Source organism: Notolepis coatsorum (genome assembly GCF_963971535.1).
Source record: "Notolepis coatsorum genome assembly, chromosome: 14".
NCBI lineage: Eukaryota > Metazoa > Chordata > Actinopteri > Aulopiformes > Paralepididae > Notolepis > Notolepis coatsorum.
Window position 1 is genome coordinate 70,697,481 of NC_140178.1, and position 14,384 is coordinate 70,711,864.

General features: G+C 41.7%; 1 protein-coding gene across 1 annotated transcript in view; it reads left to right on the forward strand.

Moving 5' to 3' along the window:
- Positions 1–14,384, forward strand: part of ern1 (endoplasmic reticulum to nucleus signaling 1) — a 73,288-nt gene that overhangs the window by 25,599 nt on the left and 33,305 nt on the right. The window contains exons 8-13 of the mRNA XM_084329513.1: positions 925–1,186; positions 2,503–2,581; positions 3,831–3,990; positions 8,667–8,782; positions 13,106–13,300; positions 13,655–13,916. Of these exons, the coding sequence (XP_084185639.1) occupies positions 925–1,186; positions 2,503–2,581; positions 3,831–3,990; positions 8,667–8,782; positions 13,106–13,300; positions 13,655–13,916 (1,074 nt within the window). The remainder of the gene's footprint in view (positions 1–924; positions 1,187–2,502; positions 2,582–3,830; positions 3,991–8,666; positions 8,783–13,105; positions 13,301–13,654; positions 13,917–14,384) is intronic.

Here is a 14,384-nt window from a genome sequence, read left to right on the forward strand (position 1 = left end):
TGTCGGGAAATCACAAGTTTGTAATCCCTATAGTGTATTCAGACTGTTGTTTTGACTACTTCAGATCTTGGTAAGTAGCATTTTATAGCAAAGTTTTTTATCAATGAAGTGAATGGGCACTTTTGTATCTACGTTGCATCCGGGTTGCAATAAAGTCACCCAATTGCCATCTGCCTTGTACAGAGGATGCATGTTTTTGGTCTACACACAAACGCAAACCTGTCATGTTGCTTAGTCGATGACATCATTTGAAATTAATAATCACTAAAATGAATTCAAAATTCCAAACTTTGTTTGTCCGAGGGAAGCAACTGTTGTTGTGATTGGAGGATCAAGAAAAGAGGGTGGGGGTTTGAGATCAATTGTGCTCATATCAGGCACCTGTTAATTTTTTTATCCAGGAGATGATTAACTGCACTTCTGCTGCTTTGTTGCAGATGAATAAGAAAAAGACATATTTTGTATGCATGGGAAAATAATATGTCACTAGCCTAAAGGTTGGAGAGGCAGACCTGTTGACCGGAAGGTTGCCGGATCGATCCCTCAAACTCCGGTGGGGGTGAATGCATAACATCTCTCCAAAATTCATTGTCTATGGAGCAGCTTCAGGCTGTATACCACACATGTGAGATTTAGCACCCTGTTTTTTTGGATTTGGGAGAGTTGTTCATGTTCACTAATCATTTTGGCCTGCCTTACACTATAGCAATAACATGTATGACTTCTTAAATTGAGCGTAGTTCCAATTTACTGTAGAGGTTCTGTGGTTTTACTTAGCAGGTGTGAATGTGTGTAACTGTATGAGCGTGAAGCAGGGTGTCGCTGAAAAAGAACATCCTCACTCAGCCAATCTTTCCTGGGCTAAATAAACATCATATACAAGTCATCATGACGTCGATATCATTCCTCTTCTTTCAACACCAGAGATGGCTCACTTCGTGTCCAACGGCGACGGCCTGGTGGTGACGGTGGACAGTGAGTCCGGTGACGTCCAGTGGGTCCAGAACTACAACTCTCCCGTGGTGGCCATGTACATCTGGCAGCGTGAGGGCCTCCGCAAGGTCCCCCACTCCAACGTGGCCATGGAGACCCTGCGCTACCTCACCTACATGTCCGGGGAGGTCGGCCGCATCACCCAGTGGAAGTACCCCTTCCCCAAGGAGAAGAAGCCCAAGAACAAGCTTATGTAAGCAGGCTGGGCTTCGGTGGTCGATTGTCGATGGCGGGAGAAATTTAAGATGTGAATTCTAGTATTGCCATTTTTTATGTAATTAATGCTTCTGTAATTATACTTCCATGCCATTCAGAGATGGATTGATCATGAGGCCTTAGCCATAGGGGATAAAGACCCTGCTGCTGTTGAGCCATATTAGTATTTAAAGTTAAACTAGCATTTAAATAGCATTTCTCTATTTTTCACCACGCTCTGGGATTGTAGACCACCCCTTTTGGAAATCTTGATGATATTCACAATTGATTTTGATTATTTCTCCTTAAAGCTACACCGGATAGTTTTGAGAGGAAAAAGATACATCAATAACCAGTTACAAATGCTTAAATCTTGACATAATTTATTATAAAAAGAAAATCACCCTTTGAAACAATGTGAACACTGCTCTTAGAGGATGCTTCTTTGTATGGTAGAGATGATTGGAGGGTAGGTGCGCCACAGCCAGACGGATCATTTCAAACGGTGCTCCAGGGATCCAGATTTGTCCAGCGTGTATTGTCGCAGTGAAAGGGTTAACCGTTTGGTAGTGTGGCAGTGAAAGGGTTAAGTGAGTTGAGGTTGCCCAAGTTGGGAATGCAGTCTAGACATGCAGTGTCTTGTGATGTTAAAGGGGCACTTCACCGAATTAACAATGCTGTTTCATTTTGCACATAATCTCACACACATCCAAAAACTGTGTAAACGCACACATTCATTCATTTTGACAGTTATTGAAAGTCTATTTGAATGTGGCCACCAGTGATGTCATCAGGGACATTGGTTCCTTGGGTTGTGTTCATTACAGCTCAATTTCATGATGCTGTAATTAACACAACACAAGGACTCACTGTTGACATCACTGGTGGCGTAGTTTCATAGTACAGTTACTGTTCTTACTCACACCTGCTCTCAGTGCGTAGTTGCATAGTACAGTTACTGTTCTTACTCACACCTGCTCTCAGTGCGTAGTTTTATAGTACAGTTACTGTTCTTACTCACACCTGCTCTCAGTGCGTAGTTTCATAGTACAGTTACTGTTTTTACTCACACTTTGGTGGAACAGAGAAACGGCACTTTCGGTGTTTGATCCAAAAGTGTTTGGTGTGAAACGAGAGCGAGGACCCACTTTGAGCTTCTACCCGTTCTGCTGTGTTTTTAAGACATACCTGTATATATTCACATTAGATTAGTACTTATTTCCCCGCACTCGTATTTTGAGTGAAATGTGTATCTGTGAGATGTAACCAGCAAAGCAAACATTTACTGTACCTTGTGCTCTTTCTTTCTCTCAGGGCAACTCTGTACGTGGGTAAATACTCCACCGGCCTGTACGCCTCCCCCTCCCTGGTGCACGATGGAGTCACCGTGGTGGTGAGTGACACTTCTATGCTCCTCTGTTCGGCAGAACCTGGCAATTCGGGCATGTGGCTGAGAATAACTATGTATCGTCCCGATTTATTTGTTGTTGCTGCAAATTAGAACTGAAAAAGTGGAGGTCGTCTTTATCTAGAGGTCGGAGGCGTGGCGGTACTGAAAGCTCCACATTGGAGCGATATGTTTGGTATCTGTGTATTCCTTGCAAATCTCTAGGTTCATACGATGTCATTGGCTTCGCCCTAGCTTTAAAACGGAACTCGCTACGGCCTTCAAAAGACTGTGATGTTAATGTGGGATGATCCACCATCATTAGGTTTCAGAGGGTTGAATGTTAACCATGCTCAGGACTGAGAGGGGGAGTTCTAATCATTGAGGCAGTCTAATTGAAATATAACCTGCTGTGGTTCTATTTTTCACTTACGTTTGACATATACATTATATGTTAGAAATGGTCCTACCAGTAGGCTACAATTTAATTAAAAAGATGTAAATGTATAGACCTACCTTGTTTTATTCAATGTGTCAGTGTTACCGGTACATTCTGGCCAGATAGGCCATACTTGAGTCTTGGTCTTGGAAACATGTCTGTCTTCAGGTCAATACGTTCTCTGGCAGGGCTCAGGGCTGCCCTGAAGCCACAGCTGTGATTGGAGGGCAGGGTTTGAGACGGGTCCAGACAGTGTTTGGTTTGTAACTCTGGGTCCAATCGTCCAATCGCTTTGAAGGTTTACTAGTCGGTGTCACTCTGATCTAGCGGTGCCTCAGCAGGATATCTTTCCTCAGCCTCTGCCCAGGTCACTGCGGCCCTGTGGGCCTGGCTGCTCCTCAGCAACGTTACACATTGTTTTTATGGACAAGTCTATATTTAGACCCATGGTTCACTGATTGTATTGCTTTTATTTAGCATGATTCCCAATACAAGTGGGGCCTCAGACCCTGGAGGTGGGTGGGACCTGTGCAGGAACCCCTCTTGGGGTTGGACATTTTAACACCGAAATCTATCACACTCTTTTAATTTTTTATATAGATTTGAATGAATATGGGCGGTTTTAATGTCAATTCGCTGCTCATTTTATACCTATGTCTATTTTGTGTCTACATCACTGCCGTGAAGCACTTTGGGCTGCAAAATTATTACATTTCATTACAAAGTAGGAAGAACTGAATGGCATTTCTCTTTTTCTGTATCGTGTGTGTGTGTGTGTGTGTGTGTGTGTGTGTGTGTGTGTGTGTGTGTGTGTAGCCTCGCGGCAGCACCTTCCCCATGCTGGAGGGCCCAGACAGCCAGGAGACTGAGGAAGACAAGGAGTGTGTGATCACCCCGAGCACCAGCGTCAAGTTCAACGCTGCCCTCCGCGAGAGACACCGTATCAACTTCATGAGGAAATACCTGCTTCTCATAGGTAACACCCTCCTGTTTTTAGGCAGGACTCGCATTCTTCTTCTCTGATTTTAGAGGTGTAAAGATGCCATAAACCGCTTGCATGCTTAAACCGAACATCATATCAAATCTTATAACAGGGTTAGCACAAGGTTCTTGAAGTGCTTAAAGTGCTTGATTTTTTACAAAAAAAAAGTCAAGACCTGGAATTCCTTAACGCTTTCAGAGCCAGCCGTGTTTTCCTTTTTACCCCCTTGAATGCCCATCATCCACTTCAATGTTAGCGTTAATATCGCCTAATCTATGTTTTAAATTATGGCTATGTGTCTAATCTGCCCGTCGCTTATCTATGACTCATTTTCCAGTCAACATTGTCGAAGCGGATTGTTTTTTTATCGGTTCATTTCCGTATTATAGCATCTTGAAAAGCCCTCGTTTTCAAGGAAAATTAAAATATTCCATAATAAACGGAATATTCTAGAATACACAAAAAACGTTCTCATTTTTCAGCCTATTTATTAATCGTTTTCAAATAAACGCTAGATTATCGATAGTATATGTGTACGTATGCACGCTATATAGGCGCTCTGATATCTGATCTGATATATTTCCTGATCGCTCGCACAGCCAAACAGCCATATCACATATAGGGGAAAAGCTTATATCTCTGTGAAAACAGGTCTGATTATCCTAAGACTGGTAAAATAGATTCCTTACCTGAGATCAGATGGTATCCAAAAAGATTATTCCAATTCCTGATCGCCATTCCAAAAATCTATCCTTTTATTGATCCAATGCTACATACTGTAAACACATTCCACGCTGTTCTGATGCTCCACAATGAATCCGATCGGCTCGGGGTACATGCGTGAGAAGTAAAATGTGGATTCCGGATTTTTTTTCTCATCCATTTTCATTGAGTCCATTCCAAAAGGGTGCATTACCATCTGGGAGACTATAGGGGGCACTTTTTTCACATCTGAGCTCCTGATGGGGCTGGTTTCCCAACAGTAGACTCAGTTGATGAAATATGAATTCAGATCGCTAATAAAAAAATAAAATGATCATTGTCGTGCTGGGCATTCAGGGGGCGGGCTGATAACACGTGTTATGTCGTCCGTGGCATCCAAAGTGTTAAAGGAAAACACCAACATTTTGGGAAATGAGCTTATTTGCCATCTTCCCTGGAGTTAGACAAGAAGATACATACCCTTTTTGTCTATCTGCATGCATTAGGCTTAGGGAATCGTAGCTTAGCTTCATCACTGGAAGTAGGTCAGACTTGTACCCTGACGTTCCCTACAGTGCCCTACAGTCACGAAATACACTCCAAATACAACTCCAAAACGTTCCTGTAAACATGTTGTGACCTGTGTATTTACTACGTGGAGAAATAAAAAAGAATTGAATTCGACAATTATGTTTTCTAAGCAAATATACTCTGAACTAACTTTAGGTTAGTTGTAACGTTAGTTTAGGTTCGTGTTAACGTTAGATAATGTACAAAATAAATGTATTTCCGCTGCTATAGACGTCGCTCTTTTATTTTGGAACCCCCAGACCGGAAGTTATTACCCTCGTTATCTGCTTGAGTGTCCGGTTGTTGGTTTTCGTTAGCTAGCAGGCTGCTAGTAGCAGCATATCAACACCAGCCATGGGAATACTGTTTTCTAAATTGGGGAGGCTTTTAATCGTCAAGGTAAGAGGATTTTAAGTCATGGTATCCATAAACTTCAATCGGTTTGGATCCTTAGAATGAAATGAGAATGTAAACAAACACGGCATCACGTTAGTAAGTATCACTGCATAGCGTGAAATCACTGACTGCGCCCCGAGAGGAGTGGTTCGGCAAAAAATAGTTCAGAGTATATTTGCTTAGAAAACGTAATTGTCGAATTCGATTATTTTTTATTTCTCCACGTGGTAAATACACAGGTCACAACATGTTTACAGGACCGTTTTGGAGTGTATTTCGTGACTGTAGGGCACTGTAGGGAACGTCAGGGTACAAGTCTGACCTACTTCCAGTGATGAAGCTAACGGAGCGGCTGTTCCCTAAGCCTAATGCATGCAGATAGACAAAAAGGGTATGCATCTTCTTGTCTAACTCCAGGGAAGATGGCAAATAAGCTAATTTCCCAAAATGTTGGCATTTTCCTTTAACACATTGGGCGCCGTGCATTGTGCCCTCTCTGCCACCGCTGTAAGATGTTTACCTTCTTTGCAGGGCTATAACTTTTTTAATATTATAGCTATATCTGCATTACTATGGCCCATTCAACATCGGGTATCTATCGTTCTGGATGTGGGAACATTATATTTTTTCATTCATACATTGTTGTGTTAATACCGTCGAGAATATAAGTATGTTTTTAAGATTTTCTGCTGTAATTCCAAAAACGCTAGTTATAGGCCCTGAAGCATATGATAGATTATCGATTGGCGTTTCTTTCCTATACATGCTATATAAAAAAATTCAAATGTATATGATCGGTATACATTATGCTTCATCATCATGCGTGAAGGAAAGGGGGGCGGGGGGTCGTTTATAATTCCTTGATCGTCAGTAACGGCTTTATTTAGTATGGGTTGATATATTGATCAGACTGATTGCAAACAAAGAAATGGACAATCAAGCTGAAAGTAACGTTAGTTGCCTCTTACCATTCGCCGATGAGACTGGAGGAAAAAGATACCAATTATTTGACATCGATCTGCTAGATCCATTTCCGGTTTGTATGACGCAATAAACGCCGAAATCATATCGATTATTGCGTTTAGAAAGCTATCCAAATGCACTCGAGTGTGTATATTGATCCACGCCACAATATATCTCTGGCGGAGGAATTTCCTCAATGCACCGATCGCCACTTCTGGTTTGGCGTGAGTGTAACTCGCCCGACCATCCACCAGGCGGCGGTATTGAGGCGTTGCAATGTCAGAACAGGGTGCAGCTGTAATCCGGAGGGAGGCTGGATGAATTATGAATGCCATGGCTAAAAAATGTAATATTGATCCCAAACACGTGATACGCCGTTGTTGGCGTTCAACGCATGGCGGGCAATAACAATTTACGCCGTTCTTGGCGCACAATGTGTTAAACAGCCCATTTTTTAAACAGGGTGCTTAAAACGTCCTTGAAATTCAAATCAATCATTCGCATTGAATGTTTTGTTCATCCATGATCAAATTGTTCTGAATCAAGAAATCTTTTTTTTTGGTTCTGTTTTAATCAAATTTGACGAGTCGCTGTCTCGCGTGCTCCAACTGCTTTTCCTCATTTCTTCGCGTGTGATGCTCTAGCTTGCTCTAGCTGGCAAGCAGGCCAAGAAGATGCTTAAAAAAAACAGCATTTAAAAGTGAATTGTATCCTTCGAGTGACATCCTTGAAAATGAAAAATGGTGCTTGGAAAAGTACTTGCAAGTCCTTGAATTTAATTTTGTCTGGGAACCCTGTAATAAGTTTCATAGGCCTTGTGCCACCGAAGTTGCCCTGTTACTGGTCTATGACATTCATTTTAATTTGTGATACGATGTATGGTTTGCAGCCATTTCTTCAGTAGAATATATGCAGACGTATATTGATTTTACTGTAAGCTTCCTCTTTTGGAAAATGTTTTGCATCCCAAAACACTTGGCTTGGAGCCTGGTGAGAGGCTGCAGCACAGTGCTGATACACTGTGAAATGATTGCATCATCATGTCACACAATGTTTAAACGGGGCCTGGGTTAAAAAAAAAAGTCAACCCGTCCTTTTATTTTTGTGTACTTGCTGATAGCAAGCATTGAGCTGAGCACTTTGATGTAACATATTTTGGCTAGTCCTAAATATTGGATTGGATTTCAAAACCTTTTTATCAGTTAACTTCCTTCAGTGTCAAATACCATTTGTGTTAGTTCTCAGGATCAGTGCACCACTTCTCTCATTAATTGACCTTGCCTACCACAATGCAACCTGTGCTTTTCTACCCCCAAAGAAATGCCCATAACACTATGCATGATCAAGCACTTGGTAGTCCCTTTTTAAAATGTTCAATCTGGAAAGGGGACTATGGCTGATACAGGTTGATATATCATTAAGCCAAGAGATTTGATTGAATCTTGACTAGATGTAGTAGTAGTAGTAGTTTATTCAATCATCATCTCACACAATACAATATACACCATCATTTAACAATATTTGATTTTACAGTGACTGAAAAGGTACAGACTGAAGCATAATGCTTATATATGCCTGTCCTATATTCTTAACAGTATTATTCACTGTCATTTAAAGATACAAGAGATACAAAACGCATGCTTCCAGTATGGGTTCAAAATGCTATGTTGTGGAGGAGACTGCCCCCTGCTGGCTGAGAAAAGACATTGCGTACATGGAGCCATAGTTTGAGAAGACCAGTTCAGGTATTTTTTTTATAGGTAATGCAGTCTAATTATAACTGCCCTGGTCCCTGAGTATTTACAATATACTATGATAAATAAATAAACAAACAAAACGTATAAAGCAGGAAACTAAATGATCTAGAGTAGGTATAGAGTACTATTGGGATATTTGTCAGTATTATGTGTGGAATGGGGAATCTCCCCCCACACACAAATACACTATCATTCTTTATTTTCAGAGTAGGAGGAATTGATGGTTTCTTGTTGGGAGTACGATGATAATGATGATGATGAATGTGTTTCTCTCTGTCGCAGGTCATCATGAGACGCCTCCAGAAGCTCACACCAAGATCCTGGAGAGGTTCCCAGACCGCATCCCTCGCAACCCAGGCAACGTTATCCCACCCACCACCGACAATACAATAGAGGAGGTCTGTGTGTCTGCCTGCCTGCCACACTCTGCTGTGTTAAAGCAGCACAGTGTCCTTTTAGGTTTGCTTTGTGGGTGTATTTTCACAACTGAATAAGTGGGAATGAAATGGGTCTGAAACATTATAAATATAAAATATTCCTTCAGGTGTCTGCTAAACCTAGAAAGTAACTGTCACTGTTTACATGTCCAGGACCTATAATTTAGTTTACAAGTAGTATTTACTACAAACTGACTTAGTCTTAACACTTTCAGTGCCAGCAGGGGGCGCACGATTTAGTGCTTGAATGCCCAGCATCCACTTCAATGTTAGCGTTAATAACGCCTAATCTATGTTTTAAATTATGGCTATGTGTCTAATCTGCCCGTCGCTTATCAATGACTCATTTTCCAGTCAACATTGTCGAAGCGGATTGTTTTTTTATCGGTTCATTTCCGTTTTATAGCATTTTGAAAAGCCCCCGTTTTCAAGGAAAATAAAAATATTCTGTGATAAACGCCCTGTACTGGAATATTCTAGAACGTTGTCATTTTTCGGCCTATTTATGAATCTTTTTCAAATAAACGCTAGATTATCGATAGTATATGTGTACGTATGCACGCTATATAGGCGATCTGAAAAATCTATTCTCTGATTTCCTCAAAGCCATCGCCCACACACACACACACACACACACACATAGGGCGAACGCTGAGAGCTCAGCAAATAAAACTCTGATTATCCCAAGACTTGTAAAATAGATTCCTTACCTCAGATCAGATGTTCTCCAAAAAGATCATTCCAATTCCTGATCGCCATTCCAAAAATCGATGGCTTTTATTGATCCAATGTAGGGCTGGGCGATATGACCAAAAACATTATCGCGATACAATAATTTTCATATAATTCGATATCGATAATTATCGTCGATATAATGTCTGTCAAGTTTAATTAACTTCTTATGCTGCTGCGAATGTCTCGAGTCGAGTTGATGTCGTCATCAGTCCGCGCACGTTAGCAGTTAGCCGACAAGCGGAGTATCTCATGAGACAATGTAATAAATATGACACTAAAATACTCTCTTCCGCCACAATATATTGAAACGACGTCCACTGTATACCCCACACTACTATAAACGTGGCCTCAGAATTCACGCCACACACATACTCGGCACGTAAATATATAAAACAGTGCCGTGCAAGCTAGTTATCCTAGCCAGCCTGTTGTTTCTAAGCGAATGTCTCGAGTCGAGTTGATGTCGTCATCAGTCCGCGCACGTTAGCAGTTAGCCGACAAGCGGAGTATCTCATGAGACAATGTAATAAATATGACACTAAAATACTCTCTTCCGCCACAATATATTGAAACGACGTCCACTGTATACCCCACACTACTATAAACGTGGCCTCAATGCACGCCACACACATACTCGGCACATCCTACCTCTGGGTCTCCTTCCGGGTCTCCTTCGCTCTCGGCCATCTCCTTCACTGATTGGTTGTTAGTGCGTGCTCATATCCAAGCTTGGAAAATCGATATATCGAAACTTTGTGACCACGTTTCATGTTTATTTCGAGGAAATAATTTATCGCAATAGTTATCGTTATCGTTTTATCGCCCAGCCCTAATCCAATGCTACATACTGTAAACACATATTCCACGCTGTTCTGATGGTCCACAATGAATCCGATCGGCTCAGGGTACATGCCTGAGAAGCAGGGTTCGAAATTAACGGGGGCTTGGGGCAAAATGCCCTCGAAAATTGACCAAATGCCCTCGGAAATCAGTTAAGGGGGGCAAGAATAGCCCCCGACAGTTTACTAATTATATATATGCTCTACAGCAGGGGTCAGCAACCTTTTTGACATGGAGTGCCTGTCTGAAATATAGTTGTAACTAGTGTGCCTCAACCCTAAATCTGAGTTGGGGGGGGGGGGGGGGGGGGGGGGGATGCAATGCAGACAAACAGCTGCATACAGTGCGACCATTTCACTCACATTTGCCCATTCATTTTTGGACACATCACACACCATTTGTGTGTGTACTGTACGTGTGCTGTCATAGCTCCACCTACAGGCCTAATGGAGAACACCAGGATGTGATTGGAGAGTGAATGTGAGGTATATCGTGTAAATAAGTTTTGATTGATCGCAAGACTACACTGTAAAAAAAATATAATAAGTTACCAGAACTTAAAAATATTGAGTTCAGTTACTGTGCATTAAGGTTTTCAGTTTTCAATCCATAATAAGTTAACAGAAAAATAAGTACACAACCACATTATTTCAACCTAATAAAACTATGTTTATTGTCATTGTTTTAAGAACACAAGTTGACTTGGTAATACTCACATTTTGAGTAAAAAAATGGCTTTTAACATGTGCAATGTTCAATGAAATAGAAAAATAAATAATACAATTTGTTGATTAATCCCACTGGTCACAATGGTGACCGTAATAATGTTTTTGTTATAAGGCTCTGCAAATGTTACTGAATGATGTAGCAATGTATTTCCAGCTAAATTGAAATAATAAACAAATAAAGGGTCTCAATTAAATATGTGGTAGTAAAAATAACCTGTGGGAGGATTTCAACAAGATAAATGCGACAACAGTGCAAAATATTTCACTATAATATTTCAAAGCAAAAAAATATATATATATAATTTTTATTTTTTTTATTTAATTTTTTTAATGCTGCCCCCTGTGCCTATGCAAATGCCCCCGCGTGCCTATGCAGGCACGCGTGCCTAGGGTTGCCTACCCCTGCTCTACAGTGTACAGTGCGAGCATTTCCCTCGTATTTGCCCCTAATAATATGTGTGTGCGAACCGGAAAAATCATTTACTTGCAGTGTGCGAGACAGACGAGTGAAGATTACAAAACAGCTCCACTGTTAATAGTTCAGATTGAAACTGGACTGAAATTCTGTTTTTGGGTGGAATGTTTGTTCCAAGGAGGGAGGGAGGCAGGGCCCGCTGCGTGTTACAGGCACTTGAGAGGATGCGAACACAGACAGAGCGCTCTGCTTTCATCAAGCATTACACTGCTATCTTAACGTTAGCAAGCTAAGCATCTGCATAGCGCAACCTGTGTAACGTTAAGTAACTTGTTCGGCGAGGAAAGACTGTTCCATTTGTAACACAACTCCAAAGAATAACATCCAAATCCGATCCCAATGCGCATTTCCTTCATTCCACAGCGATGAGCGCGCAACGTATTTCATTGATTGATCTGGCCAGAGCCTATACTCACAAACGTTGTGTGTGTGGGTTTTTTCATGTATCAATTTGAAACAAGCCTCTTGACTGTTGGAATTAGGGATGTTAAAAATAAAATAGCTAATAATATTATTCAATATTAGACATTCATTGATCCAGAGGCAACCGGTTATTCGTCTGCTATTTGTAGATATATCAAGACAACAACACAACTTGCCCTCAGGGACAATAATATTTAATCTATTTAGATAGAGTATGTATGTATTATTTACAGATAATTGAAGGTACCTCAAAACATGAAACCAAGCCATGATGTCACACATCGTGTGTGTGTGTGTGTTACTTGAACAATTGTCACTGTGCTCCTAAATTTCTGTGTGCTCCTAAATTTGTATTTAGATTTTATTTATTAACATTTTATTTAGGAGCACATGTGCTCCTTGGGAAAAAGGTTAGCGTAGAGCCCTATATATGGAGACATTAACATCACGTTATCAAACATAGGGACGAAGACTGTAAATAAAAGTGTCAACAATGTTTTATAATCTTTATGTTAATTTTCATTATAAAAATTGTGCCCCCGAAATTAAAAAAAAGCCCCCGAAAATCAATTAAGGGGGGCAAAAAAAGCCCAAAATGTTAATTTCTAACCCTGTTGAGAAGTAAAATGTGGATTCCGGATTTTTCTTTTCTCATCCATTTTCATTGAGTCCATTCCAAAAGGGTGCATTACCATCTGGGAGACGATAGGGAGTGTTTTTTTCACATCTGAGCTCCTGATGGGGCTGGTTTACCAACGGGAGACTCTGTTGATGAAATATGAATTCAGAGCGCTAATAAAAAAATAACACGCTAATTGTCGTGGTGGGCATTCAGGGGGTGGGCTGATAACACGTGTTATCACGTGGTGGGCTCTCAAAGTGTTAACAAATAATTGTCTTCTAGGCTTATGTTTAGTTTACACTGCCTCAAAAACGGCGTTTGATTCTTGATTACACGAGATAGAATATCTAACTTTAAAGGGTTGTGTAAACACCATGTTTACTAATGCCAACCGCTCTCCTCTTGTTTCTTACCCTGCCTCCTGTCTCCCTCATCACCTCCCCTCTCCCTCCGTGTCATAGAAGGTGAATGAGAGTGGTATGGATGACGGCCCGCCTCCAGCTCAGCCGGAGACCTCCATCCAAGAGCCGGGGGCCAGCGGGCGCCTAGTCCGGCCGGAGGCCCCCGTGGACTCCATGCTCAAAGACATGGCGACCATCATCTTCTCCACCTTCCTCCTGGCTGGCTGGGTGGCCTTTGTCATCACCTACCCTAAGGTTAGTCAACTGCGCCACCTGGTGGGGGATGAGTGGACCTGTCACAGAAAGACAATATAAGATTTTTCTGTTGGTGATTGAGCACTCACTGTGTTATCCCTTAGTCTCATGCACTCACTGTGTTATCCCTTAGTAGTCTCATGGCAGGGAAATGTCACACACAGCACCTATTCTAATGGTCCTGTGTAGCTCAATGGTCAGAACATGGCACCAACACTGCTAGGACTTGAGGTATTTTTTTCCATGGCCCACCCATGTAAAATAATTATCTGTATACTCTGACGATACTGTAAGGTACTTTGGAATAGAAGTATCCTTCAAAACATCTGACTACTATCTCCTCTCCCACCCCAGAGTATGCAGAAGCAGCAGCAGCTGCAGCACCAGGAGTTCCAGAAACAGATGGAGGAGAGGCTGGAGCTCCTCCACAGGCAGCAGCCTTTCCCCGCGCCTGCCGACCTGAGCCTGGCTCCAGACGCCGACTACCTGGAGGTGGCCCGCACCCGCTCCGAGTGCTCGGATCACAGCAGCCCCAACGTCACCCCCCGCGCGTCCAACCACTCCAACCAGTCTGTTTCCGAGCTGGGCAGCTCTGCCAACGAGCACGAGGAGGGAGGTGAGCGATACACACATTCACACGCTCACACACACACAGATTTAATCAGGGTTAGTTCTACCTGCGAATATATATATACGTATATATATATTTAAAATATGATGGTGACACCATTACAAAAGTCAACTTTGATCCCTGTTAGTTATTACCAGTATTTGGTTTTTATGATTAATCTGTTCCGGCCTGGATCCAGACCCTGAATAGGCAGTCGCTGTCATTCCTACTTTAAAATTGTTTTGGATTTGGTGTTGCTTTGCTCATTGGCTCTTTCTGTAATTGTAGATCCTTTGACATCGACCAACATTGCTAGCTTGTTTGGACATGTTATCTAGCTAAGTTATTATTTTGCATAACGTTCAACGTTTACGTAGCATACAATCGCCTGGGGATGACTAGGTTAAGCCAGCTAGACATGAGACTTTGGTTGCAATGGTGTCACGGAAGGGTGGCTCATAGAAGTTATTGTAT